Genomic DNA, 18,237 nt, shown 5'->3' with positions numbered 1-18,237 from the left:
TGATTTATGTCAAAAAGTGTCCTCCCTATTTTTTTTCCCCTACGAGTTCTATATTATCTGGTCTTACATTTAGTTCTTTAATGCATCTTGATTTTATTTTCCTGTATGGTGTTAGGGAGTGTTCTAATTTCATTCTTTTTCACATAGCTGTTCAGTTTTTCCAGCACTACTCATTGAAGACACTGTCTTTTCACCATTGTCTATTCTCGCCTCCTCTTTTGTAGATTAATTGGCCACAGGTACGTGGGCTTATCTCTGGGTTTTCTATCCTGTCCCTTTGATCTATATTTCTGTTTCTGTGCCAGGACTACAATACTTTTCTGACTGCAGCTTTATAGGATAGTCTGACATCAGGGAGCCTGATATCCCCGGATCCATTAGGCAAAGACTGCTTTGTCTATTTGAGGTGTTTTATGTTTCCAGACAAATTAAAAAAAATTTTTTTGTTCTAGTTGTTAAAAATGCCATTGGTAATTTGACAGCGAGATTGCCTTGGGCAGTATAGTTATTTCGGGTAGTATAGTCATTTTGACAGAATCAGTTCTTCCAGTCCAAGAACACAGTGTAATATATCCTTCCATCTGTTTGTGGCATCTTTGATTACTGTCTTCGTCTTATAGTTTTCAGAGTACAGGTCTTTTGCCTTCTTAGGTAGATTTATTTCTACCTAAGGAATAAAGTATTTTTTTCTTTTTGATCCAATGGTAAAGGAGATTCTTTCCTTCATTTCTCTTTCTGATCTTGTTAGTGTACAGAAATGCAACAGATTTCTGTGTATTCACTGATGAACTGTAGTAGTTTCCTGGGCTCAAAATATTGAAATTATCACTTGATATATTACTACTATGCATCAAATGGACAAGTAGGAGCTATCCTCACACTTCTGTGTCAGTCACTCAGTCATGTCTAACTCTTTGTGACCCCATGGACTGCAGCCCGCCAGGCTCCTCTGTCCATGGAATTCTCCAGGCAAGAATTCTGGAATGGGTTGCTCTTCCCTTCTCCTGGGGATTTTCCTGATCCAGAGATCGAACCCAGGTCTCCTGCATTGCAGGCATATTTGTTACTGTCTGAGCCACCAGGGAACTACCATTTTATCCCACGTTAAAGAGATATAAATTGGTGCCAATCCTTCTGTAACTTATTTAAAAATTACATGGTAGATATCTGACAAATACATCAAGAAATTTTTTATAATTAAGTATAACAAAATAAAGCCAGAGAAAACAAATGAACCATGTAATAAATTACTGGAAGGCAAACAGGAAATAGAACCCCGTTAGCATCCCAAGAGTCACACTCAAGCCTTTGCCCAACAGTAATACCCTCTCTAACAATTATTACCTCAAGTTTTATATTATATTAAGAGTTAATCACTTCCTTATTTTGATTTATAGTTTGGTTTTACCTGTTTATTATTTCGTATTTTAGGTCTCTTTAATCTACTCTTGCTCTTTCAGCCTTTTTTTTTTTTTTTTTTTGCAACTTATTTGGGTCACCAAATCAAGCAATTTGATGGTGATACAAATCTGTAATATCTGGATTTTACTGAGTGCATTCCCATATGCCTTTGTTCTTTTTCTCCTGTAAATCACCACTTTAATCTACAGCCTTCAGCAGATTCATGTTTACCACAGAATACCACAGAATTTCTGTGGTAAAAGTACTTTGGTGGTGGTATGTTCTTTATCAAGAGACATTACTGTTTAATCATCCTTTTCAGTTCAGTTCAGTAGCTCAGTTGTGTCCAACTCTTTGCGATCCCATGAATTGCAACACGCCAGGCCTCCCTGACCATCACCAATTCCCGGAGTTCACTCAGACTCACGTCCATCGAGTCAGTGATGCCATCCAGCCATCTCATCCTCGGTCATCCCCTTCTCCTCCTGCCCCCAATCCCTCCCAGCATCTTTTCCATCCCATCCCAGAGTCTTTTCCAATGAGTCAACTCGTTGCATGAGGTGGCCAAAGTACTGGAGTTTCAGCTTTAGCATCATTCCCTCCAGAGAAATTCCAGGGCTGATCTCCTTCAGAATGGACTGGTTGGATCTCCTTGCAGTCCAAGGGACTCTCAAGAGTCTTCTCCAACATCACAGTTCAAAAGCATCAATTCTTCGGCGCTCAGCCTTCTTCAAAGTCCAACTCTCACATCCATACATGACCAGAGGAAAAACCATAGCCTTGACTAGACGGACCTTAGTTGGCAAACTAATGTCTCTGCTTTTGAATATGCTATCTAGGTTGGTCATAACTTTTCTTCCAAGGAGTAAGCGTCTTTTAATTTCATGGCTGCAGTCACCATCTGCAGTGATTTTGGAGCCCAAAAAAATAAAGTCTGACACTGTTTCCACTGTTTCCCCATCTATTTCCCATGAAATGATGGGACTGGATGCCATGATCTTCGTTTTCTGAATGTTGAGCTTTAAGAGATGTTACTGCTCAATAAATAAAACCTTTCCTTATTAGGGAATGCAAAGTGATAATATTCCCATTCTGTCAATCTTTTATCAATTATTATAAATTATATAAAAATAAGCTTTGCTAATGTATTATTTTGTTTTATGGTGGTGTAGTTCATACTGAAAAGGCAGGATGAAAGCTCAATTCTTTCTGCTTAACAGTTTTCAAATTAATAATCTGGTCCCCACTGGTATGCTTCAAATTTTTCTATTAGTATCATGATGAAATTTGTATCAAGATTTAAGACTTATTCAATGGGGCTTCCCTGGTGGCTCAGTGGTAATGAGTCCCTTTGACTGCCACTGTAGGAGGCACAGGTTTGATTCCTGGTCCAGGAAGATCCCATATACTGCAGAGCAACTAAGCCTGTGCATCACAAGTATTGAGCCCATGCTCTGAAGAGAAGCCACCACAATGAAAATACATCAAGTTTTATATATATATATATATATATATATATATATATATATATAAAAGATATACTCTTCAATGTGTTTCAATCCACTATAGCTATTATCCTTATGATGCTTGTCCCATCTTAGCCAGTGGAAACCTCTTTAAGTTGGTTCTTGAGGGTTTTTTGGTGTGACTTTGGTAAGAGTCCTTACTACTTGGAATGACACAACGTTTCTTGGCTTACGATACCCAAGAACTGGAATAAGCCACTTTTCCAAGAAGCCTTGATTTACTTTAATGGGAAACTGTACTTCAAGAGCACAATCTGGGTGCTAAGGATGCTCACTGCTACTGTGTTGGCCATTGTTTCTAGGTTTTTTCAGTAGACAGAGCTAGAAAATAAAAAAATAATCCTTGATTTCATAACAATATTTCCTTAACTTTCTTACATCTTATTTCTTTTTCCCCACACTGAGAATCTTGGTTTTCAAGAATATCACAAATGATACAATTAGAATATCAATTACATTTCACACACATTATGCATCTTTTCAGAACACCACCACCACACCAAAGTAATTTAATGGAAAGTCCACAAGTTTTTGTATGTAATCTTCCCATTCTTTCTCCATTTGTTTTGTCTTATAGCTCCACTGTTAAAACACAAAGTTATTAAAGACTATATGTTCTTTGCTCTATCTGTCATTTAGATTTAGTTACATGTAGTGAAGTGAAAGTTGCTCAGTGGTGTCCCACTCTTTCCAACCCCATGGACTATACAGTCCATGGAATTCTCCAGGCAAGAATACTGGAGTGAGTAGCTGTTCCCTTCTCCAGGGGATCTTCCCAAACTCTAAATTAATACTCACCCAACATTCTTTTTCAAATCTTTATTATGAAATAGTTTTAGACATACAGGTATCTTAGAAAAACAGTTCAAGGACACCATCACCTTGTTTCTCATAAGTTAACAACTTGTGCCCTCATAGCACACGTCTCAAAACCGGGAAATTAACATTAGTAAAACACTATTAAACAGATTTGATTAAATTTCACCAGATCCCCCCATCCCCTGCCAGGTCTCTTCTGTTTTGAGGATACATGTCTCATTTTGTTCTTGGATTTCTTTAGTCTCCTCCAATCTGTGACCATTCCTCATTCTTTCCTGACCTTGACAGTTATTTTGCAGAATACCTCTCAATCTGGTCTCGTCTGATGTTTTCTCAAGATTAGATTAAGATATACATTTTTGATGAAAATTCCACAAAAGAGATGCTATGCATTATACCAGAGGGTATATGATGATGTAAATACCTTGATCATTTGGTTAAGGTGGTGTCAGCTGGTGATTCCACTGTAAAGTTAACCATTTCCCTCTTTGTAATAGGTAAATGTCACAGGAAAGACACTTGGAGATTATGCTAATATACTATTTCTCCACAAATTTGTACCCACTCATTTTAATGTCTGTCAGATCTCACCTGTGACACTCACTACTGTAGTATTTCCCTAATGGTAAATTTCTATTTCTCTCATTCATTCCACACTGCAGGAACGTATAGTCCCCGACATGTAGAAGGAAGTGATAGTCACCTGCAGGGAAAAGTGATCCCTTCTCCATGTATTTATTTACTCAATCATGAACTTACAGAAATGTGTAGTCATAGATTTAAAATCTATCGCTGCATGAATCTGTGGCTAGAACAGTTCTGCTTTCACCACTCCTTCCAGTCAGCACTGGGTCCTACTGAGATGCCCAAATTATTTTCTGAGTACATCCTTAATTTCTGGCATTCTAAAATATTCTAGCTTATCTTGCATTTTTCTTGCCCATCCCCTAAAGCAATTGTCTCTATGGGGCACTAGTTCCTTTTAGTAGAAAATCATATTTTGAAATAAAAATCTAGAGGCTAAGAGTGCTCACTCTTACTGGGTTATTATTGTTCTCAGATTCCTCTCATGAACAGAGGTAGGAAATGTATGTGTGTGTGTGTGTGTGCGTGCGTGCGTGCGTGTGTGTGTGTGTGTAAAGCCATACAAATGAATATATTTATATTTATTACCATATCACCCACTAGTCTTTTTGGCTATCTGAAGCTCATTCACTAGAAGATTCCTATAAAAAGACTCATAGAAAATAGATCTTAGATATTGATAGCAATTTACATGCAGTCTCTATCTAGAAGTCATTTTGGCTAGACATAAAATCCCTGGTTCACATTTTTTCCCTTACATATGTTATGGCATTTTCTTCTGGCATAAGGCATTGCTTTCAAATATAGTGATGGCAGCCTGATATTTTCTCTATAAGTCACCTGGTCTTTCTGTCAAGATGGCCAAAGTACTTTCTTCAAAGCTGAAGGGTTTTACTAGAATATGTCTTGATGCTGGTTTTTCTGGGTTGATTTTCCAAGGTCTTTAGTGTCTTTAAAATATGCAGTCTTACATTCTTTTTTTTATTTCAAGAAGTTATAGGAAGGGACATGGGTAAACCTATGGTTGATTCATGGTAGTCTGATATTGATGTCTGGTAGAAACAATGTTTGGTATTTGGTAGAAATCAATGCAATACTGTAAAGCAATTACTTTCAATTAAAAATAAAGAAATTTAAAAAAAGAAGTTATGTTAAGCATAGTCTTTAGCATTTTGGTCTGTTTCCTTGCTTTGGTTTTCTTTTCTATGGACCTCTGTAGGATTTTTATTGCATACCTTCAACTCTTTATCTCTTTTTCTCAAATCTTCGTCGACTTGCTTTTGTTTTTATTTTTAAAAACACACAACATTCCACCTGCTGGTTTTTTTTTTTCAGAATAACAAAAAATATTGTACTAAAACTTAAGATTTACAGAAATTTTCAGCCATACAAAATGGTCACAAGCTTGAAGGGAAGATTCTACACTTGACAGCAAGGTCACAATGTTATTAGTGAGGGCTGTGATGTCTGTTTAATGTCTGTTTGGTTCAAACAATCAAGCTTGTCCATCTACAGCATCTAAATAAAGTTAGACTTGGCTAGAGAGCATATTCTAAAGAAATGGTTAGCTGCTTTTAACCAATGCACTTAGATCACCATAAAAAAGGGGAAAGTAGCCCATAAAATTAAAATCAAATTACCTTCCGCACCCCCCCCACCAAAAAAATAAAATAAAATGCAAAAACACCCACACACCTGCAGCTAACCTTGACAACTACCTTCACCCACAGTGCTTTATACTTAAACCATGATGGGGAAATGAATAAAAGCAGAGAGAGGCCACTGCTTTCAAATGTTTTGCAACATTCTAGATGACACTTCTGGCCTCTGCTCATGCTTTACAACAGTGAATCGGGACAAGACATAGATTTGTTAATGTGCATTTAATCAGTAAAGGTTTGAAGATGCCTGGGGTTTCATTCTGTAGTTTCTAAGACTGTGTCCATTAAATGCAAACAAAAAAGGAAGAAGTCTTGGCAGAACAGAAGTGATACACACTTGACAATCGAATCAATTTAAATTATTATTCATGGCATATAGCCAGTCCATGCTCTAGCCGTTTCTAGGGCTTGGGCTTCATTGGTCTTCCACTGCTCCGCTACATCATTTGCTAATGGATCATCTGGAATGGGAGCACTTAACAAAGCCTATATTGATAGCAGAACTGTGTGAATCTGCAGTGCTGGGGACCACTTATCTTTCAAAATATCTAAACATATTCTTTCCAACTTGTCTACATTAGGATGATAAATTTTGGTCATGAAATGTACTTTAAGGGCTGCCATTGGGTATTCTTCTGGAAGGAATAGTTCAAGCTTCAAAACTCCTCCCTCAAAGTGGGAATCCTGAGGGCTGGCAATGACCACATGAAAATAACGGGCGTTGCTCTCATCTGGTTTTGCTTTAATGCCGGGAACTGGTTCTGCCAGCAAACGCTGGGTTTCCTTAATAATCCTGTGGGGCAGGCCGGCCATCTTGTCAGATCCTGAGTTCGGCCTCTGGTCTCTGGCTCTATTCCCCTCACGCACGGGTCATCTGCTGTTATTTAAGGGCACTAATTCTTGTGTTTGTTGATTCAGATATTATTTACAGATTTTTAAAAAAATCATTAACTCTGCCACCTATTCATTTAGTGTTTTCATATGTTTAGTGAGAATGTCTTTTGGTTAAGTTTTCATTTCTGCCATGATGTTAATGTGCTTCTTATTTTCTTTCATTATTATAATTCTATGGGATTTGGTCTTGATCTTTTTTAGTTACTCATTTCTATGTCAAGTAGATAGTTTTTTCTAATTTTACTGCTTTCAAGCTCTGCATTTTTCATATTAAAAATTAAACTGATTTACTTTATGAGATTATACAACTCTAGACCTCTCCTATACTTTCATTTGAATTTTTTTTTTTAACTTGTCTCTACTGTTCCTATTCTATTTAATTTAGATCCTATTCCCAGCAGACTGCATGAGCTCTGTGTGGAGTTTAGTTGTGGAAGGGATCTTCAGCTGGAGAGGTTTGAGAAGCCATAACGCCCAGAGTACCCAAGTTCTGTTAAGATACTAGTTTCAGATACTACAGTTTTTTACTTTTGTTATCAATATGTTCCTATTATAGGGGAATCTGAAGACAGTCAAAAACCATGCCACTGACACTTTTCAAAAATTATGAATGACAAATTTTCACCTGTTGATTCTAATCATAACAAATTTAATCAGAAAAGAAAATTTCAACGGTTTCTCTAACCATGAAAGGGTTTTCTTTTCTTCTTCCTTTCTTCTTTGCTTTCTAAAGAAGGTGATCATTTCACAACAAATACAAATGTCATGTTGTACACCTGGAACAAATCTAAAATTGTATGTCAATTATACTTCAATTTTAAAAAATCTGAAAATTCAAAAGTGGATTTAGACTACTTTAAAAATTATTAAGTTTTACTGATATAGGTCACAAACTGAATTTTAGGATATAGAAAAGAATTTGCCAAATGAGAAAAACAGCTCATGGTTAAAACCACCAAAGATATTTGAAATCATATAATCACTAGTAAAGGGAAAATAATCAGGATTTTTGCTAAAAGAAATATTGGTATGTACAAACATTATACCCTACATTAAAATACAAAATTAGTTGGTTTTATGCAATCCTTGCAGCTAGGGGATGACTTTATGATTAGTTTCCTCAAAGCAGCAAACAAGGTAAGAACATATTATTTTCAGGTTCTAATCTAAACAGTAAAGGAAAACTAAAAGTAGAGGAAGAAAGGACGATAAAGAGAGCAAATTCTGTACCCTGTCATTAAAAAGCATGTTATCAAGGAAAAGTATTAACCAAATGACATTAGACAAAACTTCAATTGGTTTCTCTGCTTCTAGAAAAGTTAGGACTTGCTTCTGATCTTCTGAAAAGGTTAGGATTTAATCTCCTCAGTTAACTGTATTAAAAAAGTCAATCAGGAAATCAAGCTTAATAACTATAGTTATCATAGACTTAGGAATTTGCTAAGGGTGACCCAAAACAAAAAAAAGAAAACCAATCCACACCACACACACATAAAAATGATTTAAAAATTGGCTTACTTAAAAAAGGACTTAAAATATTTTCCCAAACAACACATACTAATAAGAACATGAAAATGTCTTCAACACCATTGGTCATTTTGAAAATGCAAATAAAAAACCATAAATACCACTTCACATCATTAGAATGTCTATTATTTTTAAAAAAATAACAAGTGATATGTAGGATGTGAAAAAATTGGAATCCTTATGCAGAACTGATAGGAACGTAAAATGGTACAGCAGTTGTAGAAAATGATATGGCAAATCCTCAAAAAATTAAAAACAGAACTATCATCTGATCCAAAAATTCTACTCCAGGGATATACCCAAAAGAAGCGCAAGCAGGTATTTGCACACCCACTTTCATAACAACATTAATTATAATAGACAAAAGGTAGAAGAAACTTAAGTGTCCAATGACAGATGAATAGATAAAATGTGGTAGACACATACAAGAGAATATCAGCATTAAAAAAGAAAAATTCTGCTACATGTTATAATATGGAGGAATACTGAAGACATTAAGCTCAGTGAAATAAGGCAATTACAAACGGACAAATATTGCATGACTTCTTTGAAGTGAGGTTCCTAGAGTTAGTCAGATTCATGGTCAGAAAGTGGAATGATGGATGCCTGTGGCTAAGGGGAGGGGGAAAAGGGCAGTTAGTGTTTAATGCGTACAGAGTTTCAGTTGGAGGATATGAGCCTGGAGATGAATGGAGGAGACAGATGCACAACAATGCAAATGAACTTAATGCCGCTGAACTGTATACTTAAAAATGGTTAAAATGATAAAATTTTATGTTATATATATTTTACCACAATAATTTTTTAAAAGTTCACTAATATCCTCTGTATTGTTAAATTAGTAAAAGATATCATGTCTTGATGGCTGGAACACTTTTATGTAAATTTTTTAAATGTGCAGTATGAAAGACCAAAGTACTCAATAGTTTTTTGCCTCTTTTTCATTAAATGATAGAAAAATCTACTTCCTTTAACAGGAAGAGTTAAAACTCTTCAAATTGAGGGAAATTCAATTGATGTAGACGGGAAGAAGAGTGGAAAAGAGAAGAAATTACAAAACAAAGAAAAACAAAACACACAAAAAAAACCTTGTTTAGTTGTTTCTTCCTCCTTTTTAGTCTCCTCTTCTTCCAAGCTGGGACTTTCCCGGGAAGAGCTGTCCTGTTGGCTAGAGTTCTTCAATAGAACAGGATCAATTTGTGCTTTCAGGAGTGCAAGAGTCTCAGCCAACTCGTTTCGATTTCTAAAAAAAAATGGAAAAACAGAAGGCAACATAAAAATCTTTCTCCTGTTCTAAGCTTTGTGGTTGCCAATAAGGGTGGGGAAAAATGGGAGTCTGAGATTAGCAGATGCAAACTAATTTATAAAGGATGGATAAACAACAAAGTCCTACTACATAGCACAGGAACTATATTTAATATCCTATGATAAAGCATAATAGAAAAGAATATGAATATAAGAATATTCATATGGATAACTGAGTTACCTCGCTGTACAGAAGAAATTAACACAACACTGTAAATCAACTATACCTCAATAAATTTTTAAAAAAATCTTTCTTCAGTTCTAAAATGATTTCAGAATAACACCTATTAGAAATTAACATTTAAAAAAGAAAAACATATTAAGAACATCCAAAACACTAGGCTAACCCTAATGAACCTTACATTTTAAAATTAAGTATTAGGAATGAATGCATATTAAAATAAACTGTTCACCAACGAGGAATCTTAGACTATGTTTTTATTAGAATGGCAATTCAAATCTTTTTGGTTAAAAAGGACAGTAGGAACAAATTAAACAAAAACCAAAGTTTGATAATTTTTTTAAATACAATGCAATCTCTCAGGAGTACAAAACCAAAGTAAATTCAACTTGAATAAAAATATAAGAAAATCCCCAATAAATAAGATACCAATCTACAAATTATCTATTTTTACTACCATATCCAGAGGTATATATAATACGGTCAATTTTAATACCACATACAATTAACAATGAAACAATAATTTAATCATAAATAATTATTTATAACAACAATAACTGCTCAGAAAAACAGTATGTTTAACAGCAGAAATAAAAAGGAAACCCTGGACTCAGACTTGGGAAATATAGTTCTAGATCTGCCACTAAGTTAATGAATCAGCACCATGATCTCCCCATCTGTGTTATCAAAGGACTGTGCACGCACCTCTTAATTCTATGTAGTTAGTATCAAGATGAAATTATCTGTTCTATCTGTCACGCCACATATGTCCTCTATCCCCAATTCCACCACCATTCTAGCTAAACACTACTGCTTGAAAGTGGAGACTCTCTTATGAAATAGGCTCTAAAAAATATTTAATGAATAAATAGAATCCCTGTTCCTAAACCAAATGGCTATGTACCCCTGGACAGGTCATATATTTTCATCAGACCTGCGTTTCCTTATCTATATAAGACTGGATTCTCTTAAGTATTATTAGATTGGTTTCCAAAGAAAGCAAAAAATCACCAGTGACAGACATCTTTCAGAAATTAAAAGGACAATCATTTTGCCATTGTCTATCAGAAAGAACACACAGGATTACACACATTACAAATATTGTGCATGGCAATGACTATATGTTTATACACAGTATAACTATCACATTAGCATACACAATAAAGTGAACAGTTTTAGACTTTTAATTATCTAATAGTAGTAGGTCATGTCAGATGCTGTTTCGAGATTGTGTGGTACTATACCCACTTTACAAAAAACAAAAATAGTTTCTATTTTTGAACTTCATTAGCCCAACCTGCTTCTAACCTAAGCCTCTATCCACTTAATGTTATTATCATCATATTTCAATGAGAATTTCATATGTATAAGTGCCCCAATCCATTTGTTATTTTCTGAGGTCATGCTGGAAACTGAAAAATATATTGAAGTATTTCACTATACCTTCTTTTAAAAGCTGTGAACATTAGAAGCATGCCAATACTTGCTAGAAAATCCATGTCAATTACTTTCAGTACTCTAAGCAACAAAAAAAACTTGCAGAAAAGTTGATTAAAGAACCCTCCTAAAGGCTTTTAACCTGTCTACTACATTCAAATGCAAACCTAATAAAGCCATTATCTTATAAAAACAGAAAACTACCCATCTGGATTTCTCCTGTTTCAATATTACAATTAGATTTAGTATGTTAAATAATTTTTAAAAGCCCTAAATTGGAATAGAGGAAGTTTTAATATATATAGATTAAAAATTATATCCAATTTCTTACAACTTTTTGCAGAACTTTATTTTTAATGTAATTTTAAAGTGTTACCTTCCATTTACAGTTATTACAAAATACTGGTTTTACTCTTCATGTTTTACAACACATTTTCAGCCTATCTTACACCCAATAGTTTGTACCTCCCCTTACCACTGGTAACCACTAGTTTGCTCTCCATATCTGCTAGTCTGCCTCTTTTTCCCTTTACTCACTAGTTTGTTGTAATTTTTAGATTCCACATATAAGTGATATCATTGAGTATTTGTCCTTCCTCTGACTTCACTTTGCATAATGCCCTTCAAGTCCACCCATGCTGCTGCAAATGGAAAATTTCCTTCTTTTTATGGCTGAGTAGCATGCCATTGTGTATATATACCCCGACGGATTTATGTATATTAATTTTGTGTTCTGCAACTTTTCTAAATTCACTGTTGAACTCTAGTAGTTTTCTGATAGCATTTTCAGGATTTTACGAATAGCATCACATAATTTACAAACAGTGTGGCAGTTTAATTTCTTCACTGTCAATCTGGATTCATTTATTTTTCCTCTCTGGTTGCTGTGGTTAAGGATTTCCAAAACTGTGTTGAATAAAAGTGGCGAGAGTGGTCATCGTTGTCTCCTTCTTGATCTTAGAGGAAATGCTTTCAGCTTTTCACCAATAAGTATGATGCTAGCCGTGGGTTTGTCACGTGTGGCCTTTCTGATGTTAAGATGTTCCTTCTATGTCCACTTTCTAGAGGGTTTTTTTTATCATAAATGGACACTGAATTTTATCAAAAGCATTCTGTATCTATTAAGATGACCATATGGCTTTTATTCTTTAATTTGTTAATGTGGTTCATGTATCATGTCGGTTGACTGATTTACATATACTGAAGAACACTTGCATCCCTGGAATAAGTCCCAGTTGATCATGGTGTAGGATCCTCAAAATGTTTATTTGCTTGTTTGTTTTGACTGTGCCATGAGGCATACGAGACCTTAGTTCCTTGACCAGGGACTGAACCCATGCTCCCTGAAGTAGAAGTGTGGAGTCTTAACCACTGGTAGTTAAGACTTTTAATTTGTTGCACTCAGCTTGCTAGTATTTTGTTGAGGATTTCTCAACATTCGTCTGTGATATTGGCCTTTTTTTTAATGATACCTGTGTCTGGTTTTTGTATCAGGATGATATTGGCCTCACAGAATGAGTTTGGAAATGTTCCTTCCTCTGCAATTTTCTGCAACAGTTTCAGAAGCATAGGTGTTAACACTGATGTTTGGTGGAATTCATAACTGGCTCATTTTGCTGTATACAAGAAACTAACACAGCATTATAAAACAACTATACTCTGTTAAAAATTAATTAAAACAGAACAAACAAACAAAAAATGGTTTGGTAAAATTTACATGTGAAGCCATCCAGTGGTCCTCTATAGGACCTTATAAAGGAGTCTGTGGATTCTAACAATTCAGTTGTTTTGCCCTTTCCCCTCTATTGCTTTATTTTCTTTAAAACATTTCTTCACTCAGACATATTAAATCATACTCTCTTATGATCTCAGGTTATTTACACTTCTGTTCTCTTCAGTCCAAAGTGTGTTTTGGACTAACTCCAATTATTCTTTCAAAGACAGGCAGGCAGATGCGCAACCGAAACTACCACAGCATTGTTAATTGGCTATACCCCAATACAAAATAAAAGATTACAGTTTCAAAGACAAGCAGAGAATGGAAAAATAATGTGGTACACTCATGGAATGGAATATTATTTAGCTATAAAAAGGAATGTAGTACTGATTCTTCATAGATGAACCTTGAAATATGCTATCTCAAAGAAACCAGACATGAAGGCCACGTATGGTATGATTCTATGTATATAAAATGTCTGGAATAGGCAATTTAGGGAAACAGAAAGTAGGCTGGCAGCTGCCACAGGCTGGGGAAAGGGAGAATGGTGAGAAACTGCCAATCTACAGGGTGTGGGGATCCTTTGTGGGGTGAGGAAAATGCCCTGGAGTTAGATCATAATGATAGTCACATAACTTCACGAATATACTAAAAATCACTGAATTGTATTTTTCTTTAAGTGATGGTGGCTTGGAGATGCATGTAAGAAAAAAGGAACATGTAAACACTGGATAATTTTGCATAGAGAGCTGATTGGATTTGCTGATAGAATATACGTGAAGTGACAGAAAAAGAAAATGTGCCTCCCAAGTTTTGGATCCAAGCAAACATGGATGCTATTAACTGTGATAGGAGAAACATACCCAAGTGGAAAGGTTGGAAGCTCAAGTTTTGGGCAGACTGACTGATTTTGACAGATTCTGAACTATCTGTACCTACAGATAACCTAACTATCCAGGTTAACTATCTGTTAACCTAGACTTGAGTGAAATGGAACGTATCAGTCTAATTATTATAATACAGAATATGACTTTTCTTAAGGGATGTTCAGAATTAGAATTGGTAGGGATACACAAAAGCAACTGTTCAGAGGCAACTGATCTGGCAGCACAATTCAATAAAAAAAAAAAAAAAAAAAAACCCAGACCAAAAAAAAAATAGCCAAGCACAGGCATCGTCTTCTGCCAAGTATGGGTTAGATACCTTGATCCTCCATAGCACACTGGAAAGTAATCTCCATCACAGATCACATTTACGACACTACATTATCATTTCCTATTTCCCTGTATCTCTCCAACAATATGGAAAGCTCAGGAATGGCATTAAGTCTTTTCCCTTTAAGAGCCCAGGACAGTGACACAGCAAATATTTAGCAGATGTCTGTAATATATGATTCCACTATTCACCAATAATATTCCACTTTTCTCATATAATTTCATATCACTGAGCAGATAAAAAGGAAGAAAACTGAGTACAACAGTATCTAAGGGGGTCAAGAAACTGAAAGAAGATATTAATGAGTGATATTGACAGGAGTACATTAATAACATAAGTTAACATTAGTGAGTGATTACTATGCTCCAGGCATTACTCCAAAATCATGACATGAATTAGTTCATGTAATTCTAATATAACCTGATTAAATAAGTACTATTGTTACCCCCATTTTTTAGACTAAGAAAGTGAGAACATGCAGAAAGATACAATGATCTATGATCAGAGTATATATTAAAGGCAGAATAGAAAGTCTGACTTCAGAAACCATATTTTCAAACTCTGTGCTATATTAATTACAGAAATGCCTTGACAGATTTCCTAATTATGTGTACATGAAAACTCTGTACACTATTTAGGAAACAGCTTTTTGAAAATGATTATGAAATAATTATTATTTAAAATATTTTTAATGAGGTATAATTTACATCCTTTGAAATGAACAGATATAAGGTGTTCAGCAAACCAGTTCTAACAAATGCATATACTTGTGTAATCCATAGCCCAATCGAGAAAAGGAATATTACTATCACCCCCAAACCCCTCCTGCCCTGCCCTACTCAATTCCTCTGCTCCACCAAAAGCAAAATGGAATCAGTTTCGAACACTATACGCATACATCAGTTAATTCCAGAACTTAAATAAAATGGTATGTACTTTTTTTGGGAGAAGGCAATGGCACCCCACTCCAGCACTCTTGCCTGGAAAATCCCATGGATGGAGGAGCCTGGTGAGCCACAGTCCATGGGGTCGCTAAGAGTCTGACATGACTCAGCGACTTCACTTTCACTTTTCACTTTCATGCATCGGAGAAGGAAATGGCAACCCACTCCAGTGTTATTGCCTGGAGAATCCCAGGGACAGGGGAGCCTGGTGGGCTGCCATCTACAGGGTCGCAGAGTCGGACATGACTAAAGCGACTTAGCAGCAGCAGCAGCAGCATGTACTTTTTGACTTCTCACACATGATAATTCCTTAAGAACAAAGCCACACAGTTGCATGTATTATAGGTCATTTCTTTTTATTGCTAAGTAATAATCCATTTTTGAGGACTATTATGAACAAAGATGCTACAAACATTATTACACAAGGCCTTTCAAAACATCATATAGTTGAAATCATACAGTTAATTTCAGATTGCCTTCTCTTATTAACACGATTTAAATTTCCTCTGTCTTTTCATGGCTTGATAACACATTCGTTTTTTAGATGACAATATTCCATTGTCTGGATACACTATAGCTTATCCATTCACCTAATGAAGAACATCTTGGCTGTTCTCAGGTTTTGGCAAGTTTGAGTAAGCTGCTACAAATATTCCTGCGCAGGTTTTTATTAGGGCACAGCTTTCAACTTCTTTGGGCAAATGCCAAAGAGGATGACTGCTGGTTCATATGATAATGTTTAATTTTGCAAGAAGCCACCAAACAATCTTTCTGACTGTGTCATTTTGCATTCCCATCAGCAATGAATCTAAGTTCCTATTGCTCTATATGCTCACCACCATTTGCTGTTATCACTGTTCTCCATTTTGTTGTTGTTTAGTCCTTAAGTCATGCCCAACTCTTCTACCACCCTATGGACCAGAGCCCCGCCCCCCCCCACAGGCTCCTCTGTCCGTGGGATTTTCCAGGCAAGCATACTGAAATGGGCTGCCATTTCCTCCTCCAGGGGATTTTCCCAACCCAGGGATGGAACCCACATCTCCTGCATTGCAGGCGAATGGGAAACCGGTTCTCGATTTTAGGCACTGTAGTAGGTGTCTAGCAATACCTCACTGTTGTCTTAATTTCCATTTCCCTGAACATTGGGCAGGGTGCATATTTTCCTGTGCTGATTTGCCATCTGTTTGATAAGGTCGTTGGTCCACTTTAAATCAGGTTGTTTGTTTTCTTATTGTTGGACTTTAAAAGTTATTTGTATAGCAATTTAAATAGCAGTGCTCTATCAGATATGTCTTTTGTAAATAATTTTCTCCCATTCTGTGATTTATATTTGCATTATGTTGACACTGTCTTTCACAGAGTAGAAATTTTTAATTTTAATCAAGTCCAGCATCATCAATTCTTTCTTTGATGGATTACAGCTTTGATACTGTAACAAAACCTGTAACAAACCTGAAGTCATCTAGATTTTCTTCTATGCTTTCTTCTTGGGAGTTTTATAGTTTTGTATTTTATACGTAGGTCTGTGATTTACTGTGAGTTAATTTTTGTAAAGGTTGTAAAGGTGTGGGTCTAGATTCAGCTTTTTGAATGTGGACGTCCAGTTGTTCCAAGAAAATTTGTAAAGACTATCTTTTCTCTACTGTATTCCTTTTGCTCCTTGGTCAAACATAAGTTGATATATTTGTGTGCATCTAATTCAATGGTCCCTATTCTGTCTCAGTGATCTACCCGTCTATTCTCTTGCCAATACTAGATTCTTCATTATGGTACATTTATAGAAAGACACAGACTCAGGTAAGGTCAGTACTTCAACTTTGTTCTTTTATAACACTGTGTATTATAGGCCTTTTGCCTATAAATTTGAGAGTCAATTATATTGATATCCACAAAATAACTTGCTGGAATTTTGATTGGGACTGCAGTGAGAAGGCAATGGCACCCCACTCCAGTACTCTTGCCTGGAAAATCCCATGGGTGGAAGAGCCTGGTAGGCTGCAGTCCATGGGGTCACTAAGAGTCGAACACGACTGAGCGACTTCACTTTCACTTTTCACTTTTATGCGTTGGAGAAAGAAATGGCAACCCACTCCAGTGTTCTTGCCTTGAGAATCCCAGGGATGGGGGAGCCTGGTGGGCAGCCATCTATGGGGTCACACAGAGTCGGACACGACTGAAGCGACTTAGCAGCAGCAGCAGTGACTCTACAGAGTCAGACCAGACTCTACCGATATCATGACAATATTAAGTCTTCTTATATATTTGAACATGGAATAATGGAATATCTCTCCATTTACTGATTCCTTTTTTATTTCTTTCATTAGCTTTTCTTTCCTCATATAGATTTGTGCATACTCTTGTTAGATTTACACCTAGGTATTTCAGCTTAGGGGCACTGATGTAAATGGTACTGTGCTTTTAATTTCAGATAACATACATTCGCTGATGGTATATATCAAAATGATTGACCTCTGTGTATTAATTTTTTTGTCCTGCAACACTGCTACAATAATAAACTAGTTCCAGGAGATTTTTTTGGTTGATTCTCTCAGATTTTCTAGAAAGAAGATGATGTCATTTGCAAACAACAAGTTTTATTTCTCTGTTCCCAATGTGTATGTCTTTTATTTCCTTTTTTTACTGCACTAGTTAGAACTTCCAATATGATGTTAAAAAGGAATAGAGAGAATAGATGCCCTTGCTTTGTTCCTAATCATAGTAGGAAAAACTTCAAGTTTCTCTTCATTAAATAGATGCTACATGTAGGTTTTTGGTAGCTTTTTAGAAGAATAATTTAAAACACTCAACTAACAAATCTTTTAGATGATGCTTCACTTTTGTTGAAAGTCAAGTATTAGAAACCTTCCAATTTTGTGTAGGATTTATTTTCTGCCTCCATGCTGCTAAGTCACTTCAGTCGTGTCTGCCTCTGTGCGACCCCATAGACATTAGCCCACCAGGCTCCCCCGTCCCTGGGATTCTCCAGGCAAGAACACTGGAGTGGGTTGCCATTTCCTTCTCCAAT

At 35.9% G+C, this 18,237-nt stretch overlaps 1 protein-coding gene and 1 pseudogene across 1 annotated transcript in view; both read right to left on the bottom strand.

The window, feature by feature from the left end:
• RSF1 (remodeling and spacing factor 1) overlaps positions 1 to 18,237 on the bottom strand; it is a 154,910-nt gene that overhangs the window by 48,330 nt on the left and 88,343 nt on the right. Inside the window, exon 5 of the mRNA XM_015103086.4 lies at positions 9,502 to 9,656. Coding sequence (XP_014958572.2) covers positions 9,502 to 9,656 — 155 coding nt within the window. The remainder of the gene's footprint in view (positions 1 to 9,501; positions 9,657 to 18,237) is intronic.
• Positions 3,732 to 6,837, bottom strand: LOC105604011 (ubiquitin-conjugating enzyme E2 N-like; annotated as a pseudogene).

This window comes from Ovis aries, chromosome 21, assembly GCF_016772045.2.
Source record: "Ovis aries strain OAR_USU_Benz2616 breed Rambouillet chromosome 21, ARS-UI_Ramb_v3.0, whole genome shotgun sequence".
NCBI classification, from domain to species: Eukaryota; Metazoa; Chordata; class Mammalia; order Artiodactyla; family Bovidae; genus Ovis; species Ovis aries.
The sequence above is the reverse complement of the archived record's forward strand: the minus strand, read 5'-3'. Positions and strand labels throughout refer to the sequence as shown.